The sequence below is a fragment of the Seriola lalandi genome, unplaced genomic scaffold, assembly GCF_002814215.2.
Source record: "Seriola lalandi dorsalis isolate HSWRI2012SDOR001 ecotype SW California unplaced genomic scaffold, Sedor1 jcf7180002054448, whole genome shotgun sequence".
NCBI classification, from domain to species: domain Eukaryota; kingdom Metazoa; phylum Chordata; class Actinopteri; order Carangiformes; family Carangidae; genus Seriola; species Seriola lalandi.
In genome coordinates, this window is record NW_019525001.1 from 101,998 (window position 1) to 119,469 (window position 17,472).

Sequence of the window (17,472 nt, forward strand, 5' to 3'; positions counted from 1 at the left end):
CTGGGACAATTTCAAGAACTTGCAAATGACAACCTGGGCCAGGCACAAGAGCGACAGAAGAAAAGGTATGACACAGCTTCAAGATGGAGAGTTCTGCAGGAGGGCCAGAAAGTTCTCCTATTGCTGCCAACGTCTGACAGTGGCCTACTGGCCAAGTGGCAGGGACCATACAAGGTCACAAGAAAGACAGGTCCAGTCACCTATGAATTAGTTAGGCCTAGATTAATTATTTTGAGTTTTTTGTTGAGTGTGAACATGGACTGCACTGTAAATAAATCACTTTGGTATCCCTGGACAAAATTCTCCGTGTCTGCCTCCTACTAAACGGCCACTCAGGTCGGCCTACATCACACTGCCGCTGGTCTTAATGGCCATCAGAGCAACACCGCATGAAACAACGGGGTTTTCGCCATTTGAAATGATGACAGACCGACAAATGACACTCCCACTGCACCTGCTTTACCAACCAGGTGAAGCTAGCGTTGCAACAGCATACATAACCCACCAGTACATGACGGACTTGAACCAACACCTTCAAGCCACCTTCGCCTTTGCCCAAAAACACCTGGACAAAAGCGCAAAAGGACGTAAGGCCTACTATGACCAAAAGGCTTCACATGAAGAGCTCCAAGTGGGGGACAAGGTGTGATACTACAACTTCTTCCAACCAACAGGTCAAACCAACCCAAGCACGGAAAGGCTCGCCCGAAAGCTCCTCCCTCGGTGGGCCGGTCCTTACCTGATCACAGACAAGCTTTCTCCCGTTGTGTACCAAATCAAGGTTAGCAAGGGCCAGAAAGAACCGACCCTCAAATGGGGCCACCACAACCAGATCAAATCACATAAGACCCCCATGGGATATACAGGGGACGACAGTACCCCAGGCAGGTCATAAACTGATTATAAAACCCTTAGCACACCTAGATATCGCTCACCAACATCGAACAATCGCGATAGTGCCTCGATCGTTGTGCTAACATAAGAACAAGAAATCGAATTAAATACACTACGAACCCAAATTTTAAACTAAAACCAATCTACCTTCAAGCCCGTTCAACACTTCCAACAAGTGATTGACCTCGCAAAGTGAACTAGTGGGGGTGACTTAACTAATTGCCAGCCCATTTTAAACGAAACACTAACTAAATTCGTGGCGCTAAAAACCGGTAACCATGTGTGTTTTTCCCATCAGGATGATGTGGCTGCTGCTCGCCATCGTGACTCTCGGGATGATAACTACCCCGGCGAACCCCGAGACCGTCGAACCTGGGCCTAACTCGGGGATTGTTCTAAAGGAACAACCAGGACTTCTAATCACAAATTGTCGTCTACACACCCAGAAAGTGTTCGTTAGATTCAATCCTGAGATGGTTTGTCGCCGAAATGTCCCCACCACCGCCAAACTAACCTCTTGGGCTGGCATTCGCTGGAACAAGGAGGTTATAACCCACGCAGAGGTAGACATAACCCACATGCTGCAACAGCTTCAGAAATTCACCATCACTTGGTCTGAATTAAGCGGTGCCAACAAAAGAGAGAAGCGGTTCATTGGAGGCTTGCTAGCCGCAGCTGCTGCTCTCGGCTCTCTCTTTAGTCTAGGGGTCTCCTCAGTTAATGCTGTAAACATTGCCGCTGTCAAACGACACATGGGGGAGCTGCAGGCTGAAATCCCCGGGATTCAGGAACAGATGGTAAAACAACAAGCCCAGCTAAAAACTATTGGTAAGGTTTGGTGGCGACAACTGTCAAGCCCCCCCCAGCTACACACACCCCGAGGATAAAACAGCAGGATCCTCCAGGGCTCATCTCTTCTTTTACAATCTTCTTTTACAATTCTTCTTCTTACAACTTTTCTTACAATCTTAACCTTTACATCTCGTTTCGCACACTAGCTCACGTTCATTTCTAGCTTAAACTTTACTTGTTACTTTGGTTCCAACCTCGTGGTCTTTGTCCTAAATTTTCTTACACTTTTGTGCGCGATTTTTGTTTTACTATTTCAGCAAGCCAAGCCTTCCAAATTGAATCACACACAGGTGTGTATAAGTAATTTTGTCGTTTTCCTTTTTTTGACAAATCCAACTTTTGTCTAGAAGATTTTGAAGGTTTTGCGTCGTTTGGCCAACACCAACTCCTTCCAACTTATCTGGCAAATTAAGTTAAATACTAGCATTTATTCCGCCGTCAACCTCCGGCCCTCCGGCTACACGCCACACCAGGACCGGCTGACCAGATCTCGAGAGTGCCTACGAAGAAAGTCTGCTGGCAGACTGGGCTGTGAACAGTTATTTGAAGTTTTTATTTATTATCAAAATTTATAATAATAATTTTCATAATCTATGTAAGCCAATAAGTTGACAAACAACTGAAGGCCCAACATATGATGCCCCACTTGTGAGGCAGAGCACAGCGCCAACAACAGCATCAGCTGACGACTCGCCTGTGTCAACCAATTGCCTGCGCATGTGAGCGAGGACAACCTCCAAAGAAATGGGATTTGCGTCACAATGTGGTATGAAAAACATCAAGTCTGAAATGTTTTGATCAAGTCTGTGTCACATGAGCTGCACTCGTGAAAATCTCTCTCACTTCCTGTCTGATGCCCTCTGCCATCTTTCAACTAAACTCTGGGAGGAAAAGCTGGCATGAGCACAGAAACCCATGCAGGTCTCAGACTCTCTATTCCATCATCTGATGGTTTGATTCTGAACTGAACTCAGCTGTAAACTGTTTGAACTTTTACTCATTTTGTATTTTGAATTTCTTTTTATGTTTTTATGTGCTTTGTCTTTTTATCCGGTTTCTGCTTCACTGCTGCGACCGACTGAGCTTCAGGACGAATCAGCTGATTGACTTTATTTCAAATGCATGAATTAAACTTTAGTTTTCCCACACAACTACGTTTTTACATACATTTCATTTAGCTTAGAGTTGATAAAATATGACGCAGTGTTGTAGTTCGAACGACCCAACACGATGAAAACTGTCACTTACCAAAGCCTCACATGGAGAAAAGATCTGCAGCATGACAGGAGACGGTGAAATAAAAAAAAAAACAATAACTGCAATCAGGAAATAACCAGAGAGAGAGAGAGAGAGAGAGAGAGAGAGAGAGAGAGAGAGAGAGAGAGAGGAGGAACAAGTTGCCCAGGGAGGCCAGGCTATGTGCCCACTTCCTGCAACATTGTGAGAAATAAAAGGATGTGAGAGAAAAAGAGAGAGAGAAAATTCTATTTTGTCTTAGACTGTACAAAAACATAGCACTTATTTCTTTAACAAGTCCAGATTCACATCAGCATTGGTCCAAAAAGATCCTTATAGAACATTTTTGTAACTGATTTGTTATTTGTGTGGACAACAATTTAGTTACTCAACAGTTACCAGCAGCCAGAGGAGCAGGATTGTCCAGCTGAAGTCTGGTCAGATCCATCACCTGTAACAGAGGTCCAGCCCAGCCAGCAGCCTCAAACAGACTCCTTCATCAGCTAGTACAGACGAGTTCCTGTCCCTGCCTCTGCTTCTTCAGCAGAGTCCACACAGTAAAAACAGTAAAAACACAAAAACAAATACCTTTATTTGACATGACAGTGTAGAGACGGAAAATGCAGGGACAAAGAGAAGGGGAATGACATGCAGGAAGAAGTCTGGCTGGCTGGGAGTCGAACAAGAGACTCGCTGCTCAGAAAATGGCATGCTGCTGAACCACTCAGATATCAGGACTCTCTCGGCTGGTATAACTATTTAGACTGGGGAAATTTATGAAGCATTTATGTGATTGTCACAAATCAGTAATGTTTTTTAATGTATTTATATTTTCATATTTATGAACATTTATCATACTTTTTTTCATTTTCACATTTATTGTTATGGTAATAGTAGAGACGGACTACTGCTTATTTCCGTTGTGGCTTAACTCCTGTTGTGACTTTGTCTGTATTCATGTTGTGGCTTTGGTATTGTGTTGACCCGTCTGGGCCACCGTAGAAGTGGACTTATAACAGATTCAGTAGATTCACATGGATCACAGGTTTAGATTTGACTGTTTTTTCAGATTGAGCATCAGATTAAAAACAGTGGATCTGTAGGTCGGATTAATAACAGAAGCAGAAACAAATTTCTTTATTGATGAAGAAGATTTGAGTGACCTGCATCATGGAGAATGTATTCTGAGAGAAGAGGTGTCATGGTTTGTAATGGCAGACACTTTTTGTTAGTTTTGTTTTGGACTTTTGCACTTCCTGTTTTATTTTGTAATTGGTTTCCATGTGTGTCAGTGTTTTTGCTTCCTGTCCTTGTCCTGTGTCTGTGGTGATTGTCTGCCCCGCCCTGATGTGTTTCACCTGTGTTCAATCACCCTTGCCTCCCTTGTCTATATAGTCCTTGTGCTCCCCTTTGTCTGTGTCAGTTCATCTGTTTAGTTCAGGGTTTGTTCATGTCACGTTCACGTTTTGTTAATAAACCTGTCTGCACCGTTCCCCAAAGTGTTGGCTGCATTTGGGTCCTACTTACCCCTTCAAACCGTGACAAGAGGAGAGTCTGTGTCTTTCACTAATCATCAGATTTTACTTAGAAACTGTACAGTTTGATGTGAAATATATTTAGTTCATTTCCACTTTCTCTCAAACATTTGTGCTGACTTCTACATTTTTACAAATCGGGTGACTTTTTAATCCCAACATGGATTAAATCCTGAATCTACAAACTGAATACGTAAACATTTTAACTCCAATAATAAATCAGTTAAAAATATGTTGCTGGCAGTAGAAATGTTTCCTTTACATTCAGGAACTGAGACAAAAAAAATGAGACTGAATGAAAATCATTTTACAAAAGTGTTAAAATGTTGATCATCAAAGTGATGAAATCAGACAAATGAATGTTTCGTGTCTGAGTCTAAGACAGATCTGCTTCACAGAGCAGAGTGTGTGTCATGGTGAACAGTCAACCGTCAGCAGGGTTTCTGTCCACAGCAGAGACTCTCAGACCTACAGACGACACAGAGACACCGAGGAACCAGGACAGATCCTGAACCCAGGATACAGAGGTTGAGCGAATGTGGTGTTGAAGGTGTGGAGGTGGGTCAGTGTGTCAGAGGAGACGCTGTAGAAGGACAGAGTGCCAGCAGGACAGTCCACATACACTGCTACTCTGTGAAAGACGGAGGAGGAGGAGGAGGAGGAGGAGCGGGAGGAGCGGGAGGAGGGGGAGGGGGATGAGTGTGAAGGGAAGGAGATGGATTTTTGTCTGTTGTTGTGCCAGACAGAGTAACCAAGAACATCAGAGCAGCTCAGTCTCCAGGATTGATCATTTTTTCCAAACAAACATTCTTCACTGTCTCTTTTCCTTCTGATTCTTCTGTAAATCACTGATATATGAACATCTCCTCTCCACTCGACCTCCCAGTAACAGTGACCAGTCAGAGCTTTTCTACACAGCAGCTCAGACCAGCAGTCCATTGGCACTTGTTTATCATATTGGGTTGGAACAAATCCTTGCGTTGCTCTCACGCGTGTCACCGTCCTGTTGTTGTCAGAGAGTTTGAGGTTTCCATTTACTGTGTTTGTGTCCAGTTCCAGTTCACAGGCGTCTGATGGAGAGAACAAGACACAACACAGCTGCAGTTTATCATCTGATCGACTTCACTGACAATTACTGAAAGTGAATCATTCAAACTTACATTTCATATTCAACTGTGAATAATGTTTGACTACATTTAAATTAATCCAACAATCCAGTTATAAGAACATCAACAGTTACTGAACATGAGAGTCAAGATGTCAGTGATGTTCTGCTGTTTTTCTGCTCTGGACCTGAGGATGACGGCTAATGGAGATCCACATCAATAAACACATGTAGTGAATAAAGTCTCACTAATGAAACTGGCTCATCTTCCACTGCAGCACAAAGAAGCTCTGAACCATCTGCTTTCTAAAACTGTTTCTCAGCTGCAGCCGGCTCTAGAAAACCATGTGTAGGCTGATCTGAGGCCTGTGTAACATACACACATTCTGTTAGAAACACAAATTAATGTATGAAAAATGGAGCATGTCTGGTGTTTGTGAAAATATATCAAATATCTGTCCCCATGTCTGCCATTTTCAACATCTTTGTGACATTGTGTTCATGACTTAGGTTTTATTGATTTATTAAACACATCCAGAGAAGAAAACTGAAAGCTTCCTGAACACAACTTATATCAGTCAAACCTGTAAAGTACAAGCTTACAAGCAGTACCTGAAGGCAACAAAACTCTTCTCTAAAATCAGTGACAGTAAAAAAAAAAGAACAATGTCAGTTTTCTGTTGGCTCCACTGTTGATAAAATTGAATAAGTAGTTTTTGTTGGATCACTACATTCAGTTTATTGTGATTGTGGATTTGAAATTAATTGATTGAATTCTAACATCTCTCCAACCACACTGGCAAAAAACAGAAGCTGAATGAGACTCTGGAGAAACTTTGTACTTCAGTCAAGATGTAAAAATCCAGTGGAACATGTGCAGCTGTGTTCTCATGAATCACAGTTCGGTGGAAACTCAGTGAAAACACTCACACTTCGTCGGACCAGGTCTCACTCTCTGTGGTCCACCATGATCCACCCTGGAGGAAGAAACAAAGTCAGAATCAACTTTATCCACCTTCACTCATATCCACTGTGAAACATTAAGCAGAGCTCCTCAGTTAGAGAAATAGAGAAACAGTGAGAGCTGCTGTTGTCTGTCCATCTGTCCATACCTGAGAGTGTCCAGTCTCCAGTGTGGATCCTCCAGTCCAGCAGACAGCAGCTTCACTCCTGAGTCTCCTGGATGATTGTAGCTCAGGTCCAGCTCTCTCAGATGGGAGGGGTTGGAGCGGAGAGCTGAGACCAGAGAAGCACAGCCTTCCTCTGTGACCACACAGTATGACAGACTACATACACACACACACACACACACACACACACACACACACACACACACACACACACAAAATCATGTTTCTAAATGTTGTGTCCAAAAGCAGGTTGATTCCTCACATTTATGTTTATTATTTATGTCCCCATAAAATATGTAGCTACAATTGCACTTAGTATAACACATTCCTCCACTATGGCAAAACATTTTCTTCCATCAAATTGTGTAAACTCATGATCTCAATGCCATAAATATGCCTGACTTTTCACATCAAGATCCACAGGCTATTTCCTGAGAAATTGACACAAATACTGAAAAATGCCATACAGGGAATACACTTAGAGTGGGACAATAAAAATGATGTGTTTTAACAGTGGCACCAACCTGCGCCTAACCCCAGTCACTGCAGTTGTCAAGTGTTTTTTTCTCACCTCTATTTAACCAGGAAGTACCTTTTAGATTAAAATCTCCTTTTCAAGGGAGATCTGACCAAGATAGCACACCATTATAAGGTTCCAAAAACCACAGATTAGAGCATATCAAATACAGACAAGGAACAATTAAGAAAAAGGGAGCATGTTAGGAATAGGCAAGGACACAAGCATCCTTATCCCATCCCCTACCCACAGGAGTGCCCCAAGGACCTCTCTTATATGGGCCACGACCTCCTTGGGTCCCATTATACACTTGCATGGCTTCTCATATCGCTGCTATGCAGATGACACCCAATTATATCTGTGGTTCCCGCCAGACAATCCCATGGTCTCTGTGTTGATCTCAGTCACTGTGTCTCTCTGACATATTTGCATAGATGAAGGAACGCCACATTCAAATAAACCGCTGTAAGACTGAATTCCTAGTTATCCTGACAATCAGTCTCTCCATAATAATATCAATATCTAAATAGCCTCTTCATCTATGACCCCAACCAGGTCGCAACCAAGATTGTTATGTTTGATGACTTTTCTGACCATGCTGCATCTGTCTCCCACTTGTACCAGTCTCCTCTATACAACATCAGAAAAATCAGGCCTTACCTGACTCAGTATTCCACCCAGCTCTTGGTCCATTCCATGGTTATCTCTCACCTCTCACCTCAACTTCTGTAATGCCTTTCTGGCAGGCTTCCCTTCGTATACCCCTGATGAATATGCTTCATGGTTTTATTAGGGTTGAGTTGCCAATCAGTCTGGGTTTATATGTTGCATATCATGTTCTCTCTTTGTGTGGCAAGCTCAAGGGATTTTTAGATGTCCCCATCATGTATGGAATGGTAAACACCTCGTGACTGTATTAGCAGGTGTATTAAGACTTCATAGCAAAGGTATAAATGTCAAAGTCTTTGTGCTTACTTTCTCCCACAGGTGACAATCTCCTGAGTATGGATATGTCTTCAGAACAATATTACTACTTCATTTAATGCAAGATCATAAAAATATATATATTTTTTAAAATTACATTTAACTTGAGTGTTTACAAAAATATGAGTCTGGACCTGAGAGTTTCCAGTCTGCAGTGTTGACTCTCCAGTCCAGCAGAGAGCACCTTCACTCCTGAATCCAGCAGGTTGTTTTTACTCAGGTCAAGCTCTCTCAGACTAGAGGACTGGAAACTGAGAACTGAGGACAGAGCTTCGCAGCTTCTCTCTGAGAGGTTACAGTCATTCAATCTAAAGAGAAATCCCAGGAAAGACACACAACACAAGTAAATCAACACAGAAGGACTTCAAACAAAGAAAATCCTCCTTCTAGAGTGGCCCAGTCAGTGCCAGACCTTAATCCAGTACACATGCTGTGGAATGACATAACAAGAACCGCTAACACCCGAGATCCTAGGAATATGGTTGAGGTTAAGCACTTCTGTCATGAAGAATGGTCCAAATTGTGCAGGTCTGATCAGCAGCTACTAGAAGGGCTTGTTTTCAACGAGTTACGATATCCAAGAGCTAACTTACTTTTTCCACCAACATTGTGGATGCTTCATGAGTTTCTTTAACAAAGATAAAAGATTATAATCATTTCTGTAATATTAACATGAACGCACTGTGTTAGTTTATATTTGTGACTTTGGTGAAGATCAGATTACATATTATGACCAACCAATGCAGTAAACCAGGTCATTTTAAGGCTTCACTTACCTCTTTTATCATTGTATTTTAAGTTAATAACAGCTCAGTCATAAAAGCAAAACATCTGAATATTAACCTGAGACGTTGTATTATGCAGTGTGGACTCTCCAGTCCAGCAGATAGCAGCTTCACTCCTGAATCCCGGAGGTTGTTGTTACTCAGGTCGAGCTCTCTTAGACTAGAGGACTGAGTGCTGAGAACTGAGGACAGAGCGTCACAGCTTGTCTCTGAGAGATTACATCCACTCAGCCTGGAGATGAATTCCAGAGAAACAATTCACATTTTGCCTATTTCAATTAAATAACACTTCATTGAGTCATACATGAAAAATACCTGAACACTAACCTGAGACTTTCCAGTCTGCACCATGTATTCTCAAGTTTAGCAGACAACAGCTTTACTCCTGAGTCCTGCAGGTTGTTGCCACTCATGTCCAGCTCTCTCAGTCTAGAGGACTGGGAGCTGAAAACTGAGGACAAAGCTTCACAGCTTTTATCTGAGAGGTTACAGCAACTCAGTCTGAGGAAGAATTCCAGACAAACCATTCATATACTGAACATTTCAAGTAAACAACAGCTCAGACAGTCATGAATACAAAAAAGCTAAACACTAACCTGAGACCTTTCAGTGTACAGTGTGGAGTCTCCAATCCAGCAGACAGCAGCTCCACCCCACAATCCTGCAGGTAGTTGTTACTCAGGTCCAGCTCCTTAAGACTAGAGGACTCAGAGCTTAGAACTGAGGACAAAGTATAACAGCTCAACTCTGAGAGGTCACATCCAGTCACCCTAAAGAGGAATCCCAGAGAAAAGCATTCACATACTGAAAATTTAAACTAAGCAAATGTCAGCGAGTCAGAAATATAAAACAGCTGAAATCTAACCTGAGAAATTTCAGTCTGCACTGTGATTGATTCTCAAGCAGCAGGTTCACTCCTGAATCTTGTAGGTTGTTGTCACTCAAGTCCAACTCTTTCAGTCTAGAGAACTGAGAGATTAGGACTGAGGACAGAACGTCACAGCTTTTGTCTGAGAGGTTACAACCACTCAGTCTGAAGAGGAATTCCAGAAAAAACATTCACATGCTGAATCTTTTGAGAAAATAACTACTCAGAAAGTCATGAATACTGAAAAAATTAACAATTACCTTAGAACTTCTGTTGTACAGCATGGACTTCCCAGTCCTGCAGACAATAGCTTCACTCCTACATCCTGCAAGTTGTTGTTACTCAGTTCTAGCTCTTTCAAATTAGAGGACTGGGAGCTGAGAACTGAGGACAGAGTTTCACAGCTTCTCTCTGTGAGGTTACAGCCACTCAGTCTGAGAGGAATCAGCAAAACAAAAGAAACCAATTTTAAAAATGTGGATTTTGTCTCGACAAAATATAAAGATACAATTAATCTGGATGGATACATGGGAACGTACATAGCCTTGTTGGAAGCTTTGACCACTGGCAGCAGCCTCAGAAAAGCCTCCTCTGAAGCAGAGTATTTCTTCAGGTCAAACACATCCAGATCTTTTTCTGATGACAGTAAGATGAAGACCAGAGCTGACCATTGAGCAGGAGAGAGTTTCTCTGTGGAGAGAATTCCTGATCTCAGGTACTGTTGGATCTCCTCCACTAGAGAACGATCATTCAGTTCATTCAGACACTGGAACAGGTTGATGCTTTTCTCTGGAGACAGATTCTCACTGATCTTCTTCTTGATGTACTGGACTGTTTTCTGATTGGTGTCTGAGCAACTTCCTGTCTGTGTCAGCAGACCTCGTAGAAGAGTCTGATTGGACTCTATTGAAAGACCCAGGAGGAAGCGAAGAAACAAGTCCAGGTGTCCATTTGGACTTTCTAAGGCCTTGTCCAAAGCAATCTGATAAAGACGTGAGAATTTGGATTTGTCTCTAAATAGTTCCGACCACCATGTTGCTTCTGACAGCAGATTGACTCCAGAGTTGAAGAAGGTCAGATGGACATGAAGAGCAGCCAGAAACTCCTGAACACTCAGATGGACGAAGCAGAACACCTTGTCCTGGTACAGGCCTCTCACCTCTTTAAAAGCTTCTGTGAACACTCCTGAGTACACTGAGGCTGCTCTGATATCGATGCCACAGTCTGTCAGGTCTGATTCATAGAAGATCAGGTTTCCTTTCTGCAGCTGCTCAAAAGCCAGTTTTCCCAGAGACTCAATCATTGTCCTGCTCTCTGGACTCCAGTGTGGATCTCTCTCAGATCTTCCATGATACTTGATGTTTTTCAGTTTGGACTGAACCACCAGGAAGTGGATGTACATCTCAGTCAGGGTCTTGGGCAGCTCTCCTCCCTCTCTGGTTTTCAACACATCCTTCAGAACTGTAGCAGTGATCCAGCAGAAGACTGGGATGTGGCACATGATGTGGAGGCTTCGTGATGTCTTGATGTGGGAGATGATCCTGCTGGCTTGTTCCTTATCTGTGAACTTCTTCCTGAAGTACTCCTCCTTCTGTGGGTCAGTGAACCCTCTGACCTCTGTCACCATGTCAACACACTCAGGAGGGATCTGATTGGCTGCTGCAGGTCGTGTGGTTATCCAGAGGCGAGCAGATGGAAGCAGTTTCCCCCTGATGAGGTTTGTCAGCAGCACGTCCACTGAGGTGGACTCTGTAACATCAGTCAGGATCTCAGTGTTGGGGAAGTCCAGAGGAAGTCGACACTCATCCAGACCGTCAAAGATGAACACGACCTGGAACTGATCAAAGCTGCAGATTCCTGCTTCTTTGGTTTCAGTAAAGAAGTGATGAACAAGTTCCACCAAGCTGAACTTTTTCTCTTTCAGCACATTCAGCTCTCTGAAGGTGAATGGAAATGTGAACTGTATGTCCTGGTTGGCTTTGTCTTCAGCCCAGTCCAGAGTGAACTTCTGTGTTAAGACTGTTTTCCCGATGCCAGCCACTCCCTTTGTCATCACTGTTCTGATTGGTTCATCTCCCCCAGGTGAGGCTTTAAAGATGTTTTCACATATGATGGCTGCTTTTAGAGTTCCAGGTTGCCAGGATGCTTTTTCAATCTGCCTGATCTCATGTTCCTTGTTGACCTCTCCTGTTTCTTCCATCATGATGTAGAGCTCTGTGTAGATCTCATGTAGAGAATTAGAATTTCCTGCTTTTGTGATTTTCTCAAACACACTTTCAAATCTCTTCTTCAGGTTGGATTTGAGTTTATGCTGACACTCAGCAAGAATCTCTGAAGGGATAAAAATTACATAACAATGTGAGTCATCAAAAATATTGCCAGATAAGTGTGCACATTTCACAACTTTAACTAAACAAATTTGCCCTCGATCAAGATACTGTTTGTGTCATGCTGCAAGATACAACCTATAGCTTGAGGTTATCCAGCATATTGCTGCACTGTGGCATTCAAGCAAAATCTTTCCTTTGTTTTTTTTCAAAGATTGAAAGGCTGAAGAGCTGGTTTACTGATCCCTTGCCGGGAGTCAAATAGGAGCTTGCTGTTGAGCTCCGTTTATCAGGCCTGGCTCCAGGTCAGTCAGGTCAGTCCAGTCTGCCTAATCCAGGTGAGATAACCTGCTTCAAACGTTCATACATTTTAAGGGTTCTGAAATCATTCTTGGTCTGAACCTTCACCTGGAAGGAGTACCAGGAGCTATTACTCCGACAATACAGCTTCCAGTGTCACTGGGATACCCAACCCTCTCCACCATCTTAAGGTGGCATTTTTTTTCAACAGCATTTAATATCTGCATTTCCATTATATCTGTTATCATTGTCATATAAATTATAATTTCATTGTTTAAAAATGACATCTGATGCGTGACCATTGTTTACTGACCTGCAGCTTCTGTGGTGGAGTTTGATAAATTCTCTACTAGGTCATTCTTTTTCATCTTCCCTAAAACCATTCTGACCACCTTAATAGTGTTAATACAGTAGGTCTGGAACATCTGGTCCACTATGTTCATCCGGTCTGCATTTTCTAGTCGACTCTCTGGGATTGCCTGGAAGCCTTGCAGGACCCCCTGCTCCCGCAGGTACCACTTGAATTTTTTGAAGTCCTCTTCTCCCAAATCCTCCAAAGTTCCCAAGAGAACCTCTTTAGGTGTCACCATTTTTCTCCCTGCCAAGATTCAAAAGATGGTCTTTTAAGGTACTTCAATTAATTTTAGTTTTTATAACCACTTAAAGAAAGTATAGATTAATGATCAGTGTCAAGAAAATTGAGTGAAATGTGTCCGGTATGCTGCACATAAGTAACTGACAATTTGGTGTATAAATTAGACACTGTGCAAGTCCTTTTTGACTGTTAATGTGTAATGTATATGTGAGGAATCATTACATGCCTGGGAATTATTCTAAGATATCAAATGTGATTTGAGACTGATCATTAATCACATAATGGCAGAATGTACCAAAACTGGTTACAGTTTTTTTAGTGTTTGCATTTACCAGATACATTTTACCCATTGTAAACTCTTAAAAAAATGTCTGCAATGACAGAAAACTGGTAAAGGTGTAATGAATTACATAAGTTTAAATGAAGTTTCGAGGTAAATGTTTGAATGAGTATGGGGTTGAATAGAGATTGAAGATGCTTACCACTTACCTTAACTTACCTGACCTTACCATACCTTACACTACACCCTGTATCAACTGCAAGAGCATCCCCTAGGGTAAAAGTACCCCTGGTTGGAAATCCCTTTCTTTGTTTATGTTGTAATATGATGCAGTTTTCTAAATAAAGTCATTTTTCATCAAATTGTAAACACAACAATTTAATAACACAACTTAACTTACATACAGAAAATGTGATGCCAGGAAATATTCCACTTTAGGAGCACATAAATGAAATTTGGAGAAAAGAGGCATCCAACAGCCCCAGGGCCCCAATAGAAAAAGTGTTAGACACCTACATATATTTGAGGGCATTTAGTACAAAATGTCTCTACTACAGTTTGTCCTTCAGAGATCACTGACAAGTTTATTTTTAAACTCCTCAAATCATTGTCCTTTAACTCCAACAGATGTTCTTCAGAATATTTGTTCATATTAAACCTCCATTAAGCATTATAAACGTTTTTATTGCAGTCCATTCAAACAGTGATGTGAAACACGATGTGATCACCGTGATCCTATTCATCAGACATTGACAGATTCTCACCTGCTGAACTCATTTCAGGTCGATTTACAGACGTTTTCCACCTTCATTTGGAAACATTTGGAGAGAAGCTGCTCATTCTCCAGCATCAGTCGTGGTTTCTGAGTGTGTTTGATCTCAGGTGGAGTCACAACCTCATCACTTCAGAGTACAAGTCTAAAAAACACCAGAGTGCTGTCAAAACCAGTCTAACTTGTGGAAGAAATCCAGTTAGTGTCAAAGAAATCACATCAGATGGTGTAGTTCTACAATCTGTCCACTAGATGGTGGCAACTGACCATCTAACGAGCTAAAGATCAGCTCAGTACAGAAAGATGTGACAGAGCAGCAGTCACATTCAGGTCTCACTGATGATCCCTGGGTGGGACTCTTCAGTTCTTCAGTCCTAACCACTAACAAAGGGGAACCATTCTTTTTCTGTCAGGCCTCCCAGCTGATAAACTCCCTGCTCCAGACCCATAGGTCTTTTATTTCTGTAAAGACTTAGTAACAGTAGTTGTATTGTTGCAGTTAATACTATAATTTAACAGTAATCAGGAGCTAAATTTCAAGAACCATAACAAAGGGTCTCAATACTTATGTAAACGTGACATTTCAGTTTTAGCTTTGATTTTAGCAACATAACCTAATGTGAAAAAAATTGAAGGGGTCTGAATACTTTCTGAATGCACTGTGAAGGGCGGATAAAATATGATGCACTGTTGTAAACCTATAAAAGTAGAGACAATGAGCTGTTGATCCAACATGAAAATAAAAAGCAAACACTTTGATAACTGAGTTGATAACTGAGTGGTTTCAGTTATTTACATATAAAATATCAAACCAGCTTCTTAAAGGTGAAGATATGCAGCTTTTCTGTCTTTTAAATGACAGTAAACAGAATCATTTACTGACTCGACAAAAGCTAAGTGCGGTTCTCACTTCATTCTGGCTTTTAACAGACAACACAATTCACTGATTCACAAAGAAATCGCCAGCAGATTGATCACTAATGAAAACCAAGTGTGACATCATGAGTAATATCACTAAATGGCCCACACTGGTAAACATGGTCTCAACGCAGCAGGCCTGCTACACACCCCCACAAACGTCTGCAATGATAAACAGATTTATGCAGGAAAACGAATCAACATGAAGCTCTTCGATGTAAAACTGTCAGTACATGCAACTCACGTTTGTTTAAAGTATCGGAAAATCACATAAACAGCAGAGACAGCGAAGCAAACAAAGCAAAGAAAGTGAGGACCTGCCCAGTGGGAGAGAACAGGAAGGGTGATGTGGAAGTGAACGACTGTTGTTGTAACGCAGAACACTTCATTTCAAAAAAAACCTTTCCATGAAAAAAATGGATAATAATACTTGTGTACTTTTAGTTCAGTTTTCAGAGCACAACTTTGACTGATAAAGTATTTTTTACATGTGGTGCTGGTACTTTGTGAATACTTCCTCCAGAAGCAGATTCTTTCAGGTCCGTGATGTTTGAAATATCAGTAATAAGTTAGTGAGATGAAAAAGATTCTGTTTTATCTGGACAAGTAATTTATTGACAGTCCCTCAGTCCTCCCACCCACTCCTCAGGCCTCCTGCCCTTCAGCCCTCCCTCTGCTGTTTGTGCTGATAAGCATGGTGGCTAACTGCTAGCACAGAGCTGAACTCTTCTCCAGACAAACTGCAGCTTTTCACACACAAACATGTGCAACGTCTGCATTTTACAGTCCCACGAAATTTGAGTGTGAGAGCAGAAAGCAGCTGGGATTCATTCTGATCACTTACCAAAGCTTCAGATGGAGAAAAGATCTGCAGTGTGACAGGAGAGGGAGGAAGCAAAAGAAAAAACACACTGGAACCTAGAGATAAAGAGAGAGAGCGAGAGAGAGAGAAAAAGAGAGAGAGAGAGAGACATACGCACATATACACAGATATTAGAAAAACACTTTATTTGCAAATAAAGAAATTAACCAACAAGGACACATTTATTACACACACCAAAGTAGAAATCGGACACTTTCAAATGGTTTAAAAAACTTCTGCATATACAGGAATAAAGACCAATTCCCCCTCAATTACTGCACAAATAGCTGCAGTGAAACACCACTGTGAAATAAACTCATCTGTCTTCTTCATTAGGAAAAAGGATCTGAAATCTGGCTTTCATTAGTGCAACGAACAAAGTAAGTAAATCCACTAAGAGACATTCACTGTATGATAGTAGCACTAGAGGAGGTAGCGTGAGTTATAATAAGATGATTGAAAGTGGCAGCACGAGCAGCAGTACCGGCACCATGATGTTATCAATACATTACGCTTAGTTATTATTATCAGTATTTCTGTGAAATATATTCTGTTGTTGATCAGTTGGTGGCAGCAGTGACCCGTCAGATGAGTCTGATTCAAGTTCCTGTTGAGAGACAGAAATACAGCACAGCCTATATGTGTGTGTGTGTGTGTTCTTGCATACCTATCTGACAATGGACCTCCCAGTCAATACACACTCACCACAGTGGACCACCACCGTAGAGACGCAGTGCAGGGCCCAAAGGAAAGAGACTGAGACTCTCAGAAGAGAGTGAAACAGCTCATAACTAAACAGCTCATTATGATGTTATGAGGACTGTTTGGATGTTCTGAGGTTGGGTTTTTATGAATTTTGACGACCTGCACTCAAAGTGAGCACTCACACACTTTAAGAAATGCAGCTGATTCGTCTCTGAGGAAACCATGCAGACTGTTTTCATATTTTGAAGTTGTGGGTTCAATCCTCAAGTGACTCAATGAATTTTGATGTCCAATTACACGGCTCAAATAGTCCTGACCACAGGGCTCAATCAGTCAGGTCTATTGACAACTTTTGAGGTTGGATCATTGTGATCACCACGAAGTCCGTTGTTCAAAGGAAAGAGTCAAATAAAAAAGACAGAAAGTGTGTCTGGTCAGAAAGCTGAGGATGTTCAGCACAGACAGGTCCACTGCAGCTGTGGAGGTCAGGAGACGGATCAGCCGCTCATCTTTCTTGATGATGTGTTGTTGCGACTAGGGAGGAGTGCGTGACTTCTCTGCAAGCCTCTGCAAACTAAGTTACCCATAAAACATCTACGTGTTTATTTGCAGAAGCATCATTTTAGCCTAAGCTGTAAGTCATGTTTAGTGCTCATTTGAAAATGTGCCTGGTAAACACCATACCTCATCAACATTAGCAGCAGTGACGTTAGCATTACTATAGAGCGTCGATGTGTCTTCATTGTGGGCTATTTAGCGTTGAGCTATAATGATATCCATAACATTACTAATATTAAAAGACACAGC

The 17,472-nt window shown here is 41.8% G+C and overlaps 1 protein-coding gene across 6 annotated transcripts; it reads right to left on the bottom strand.

Moving 5' to 3' along the window:
- Positions 1-4,091: 4,091 nt before the first annotated feature.
- On the bottom strand, positions 4,092-16,021 carry LOC111658515 (NACHT, LRR and PYD domains-containing protein 3-like). 6 transcript variants are annotated; one of them, XM_023411073.2, is made up of 13 exons: positions 15,343-15,470; positions 14,173-14,325; positions 12,847-13,131; positions 10,446-12,237; positions 10,167-10,340; positions 9,904-10,071; positions 9,635-9,808; positions 9,366-9,539; positions 9,097-9,270; positions 8,388-8,561; positions 6,735-6,908; positions 6,553-6,599; positions 4,092-5,587 (listed from the first exon to the last, which is right to left on the bottom strand). In XM_023411073.2, exons 2-13 carry the CDS (start codon positions 14,183-14,185, stop codon positions 4,986-4,988), a joined length of 3,951 nt encoding a protein of 1,316 aa, XP_023266841.1. In that variant the 5' UTR covers positions 14,186-14,325; positions 15,343-15,470; the 3' UTR covers positions 4,092-4,985. The 6 variants fall into 6 exon arrangements, with proteins under 6 accessions (XP_023266841.1, XP_087031446.1, XP_087031447.1 ...); XM_087175320.1 differs by lacking the exon at positions 15,343-15,470 and adding an exon at positions 15,943-16,021 and having other exon boundaries at positions 10,167-12,237; XM_087175321.1 differs by lacking the exon at positions 8,388-8,561.
- Between the last annotated feature and the right edge of the window lie 1,451 nt (positions 16,022-17,472).

Bases quoted from the DNA above. Each gene is read 5' to 3' on its own strand.
- LOC111658515 (XM_087175320.1), bottom strand. The intron at 12,238-12,846 runs GTCAGTAAACAA...TTATCCCTTCAG, and splicing joins CTCCACCACAGAAGCTGCAG to AGATTCTTGCTGAGTGTCAG. The intron at 9,271-9,365 runs GTTAGTGTTCAG...ATTCATCTCCAG, and splicing joins TGCAGACTGGAAAGTCTCAG to GCTGAGTGGATGTAATCTCT.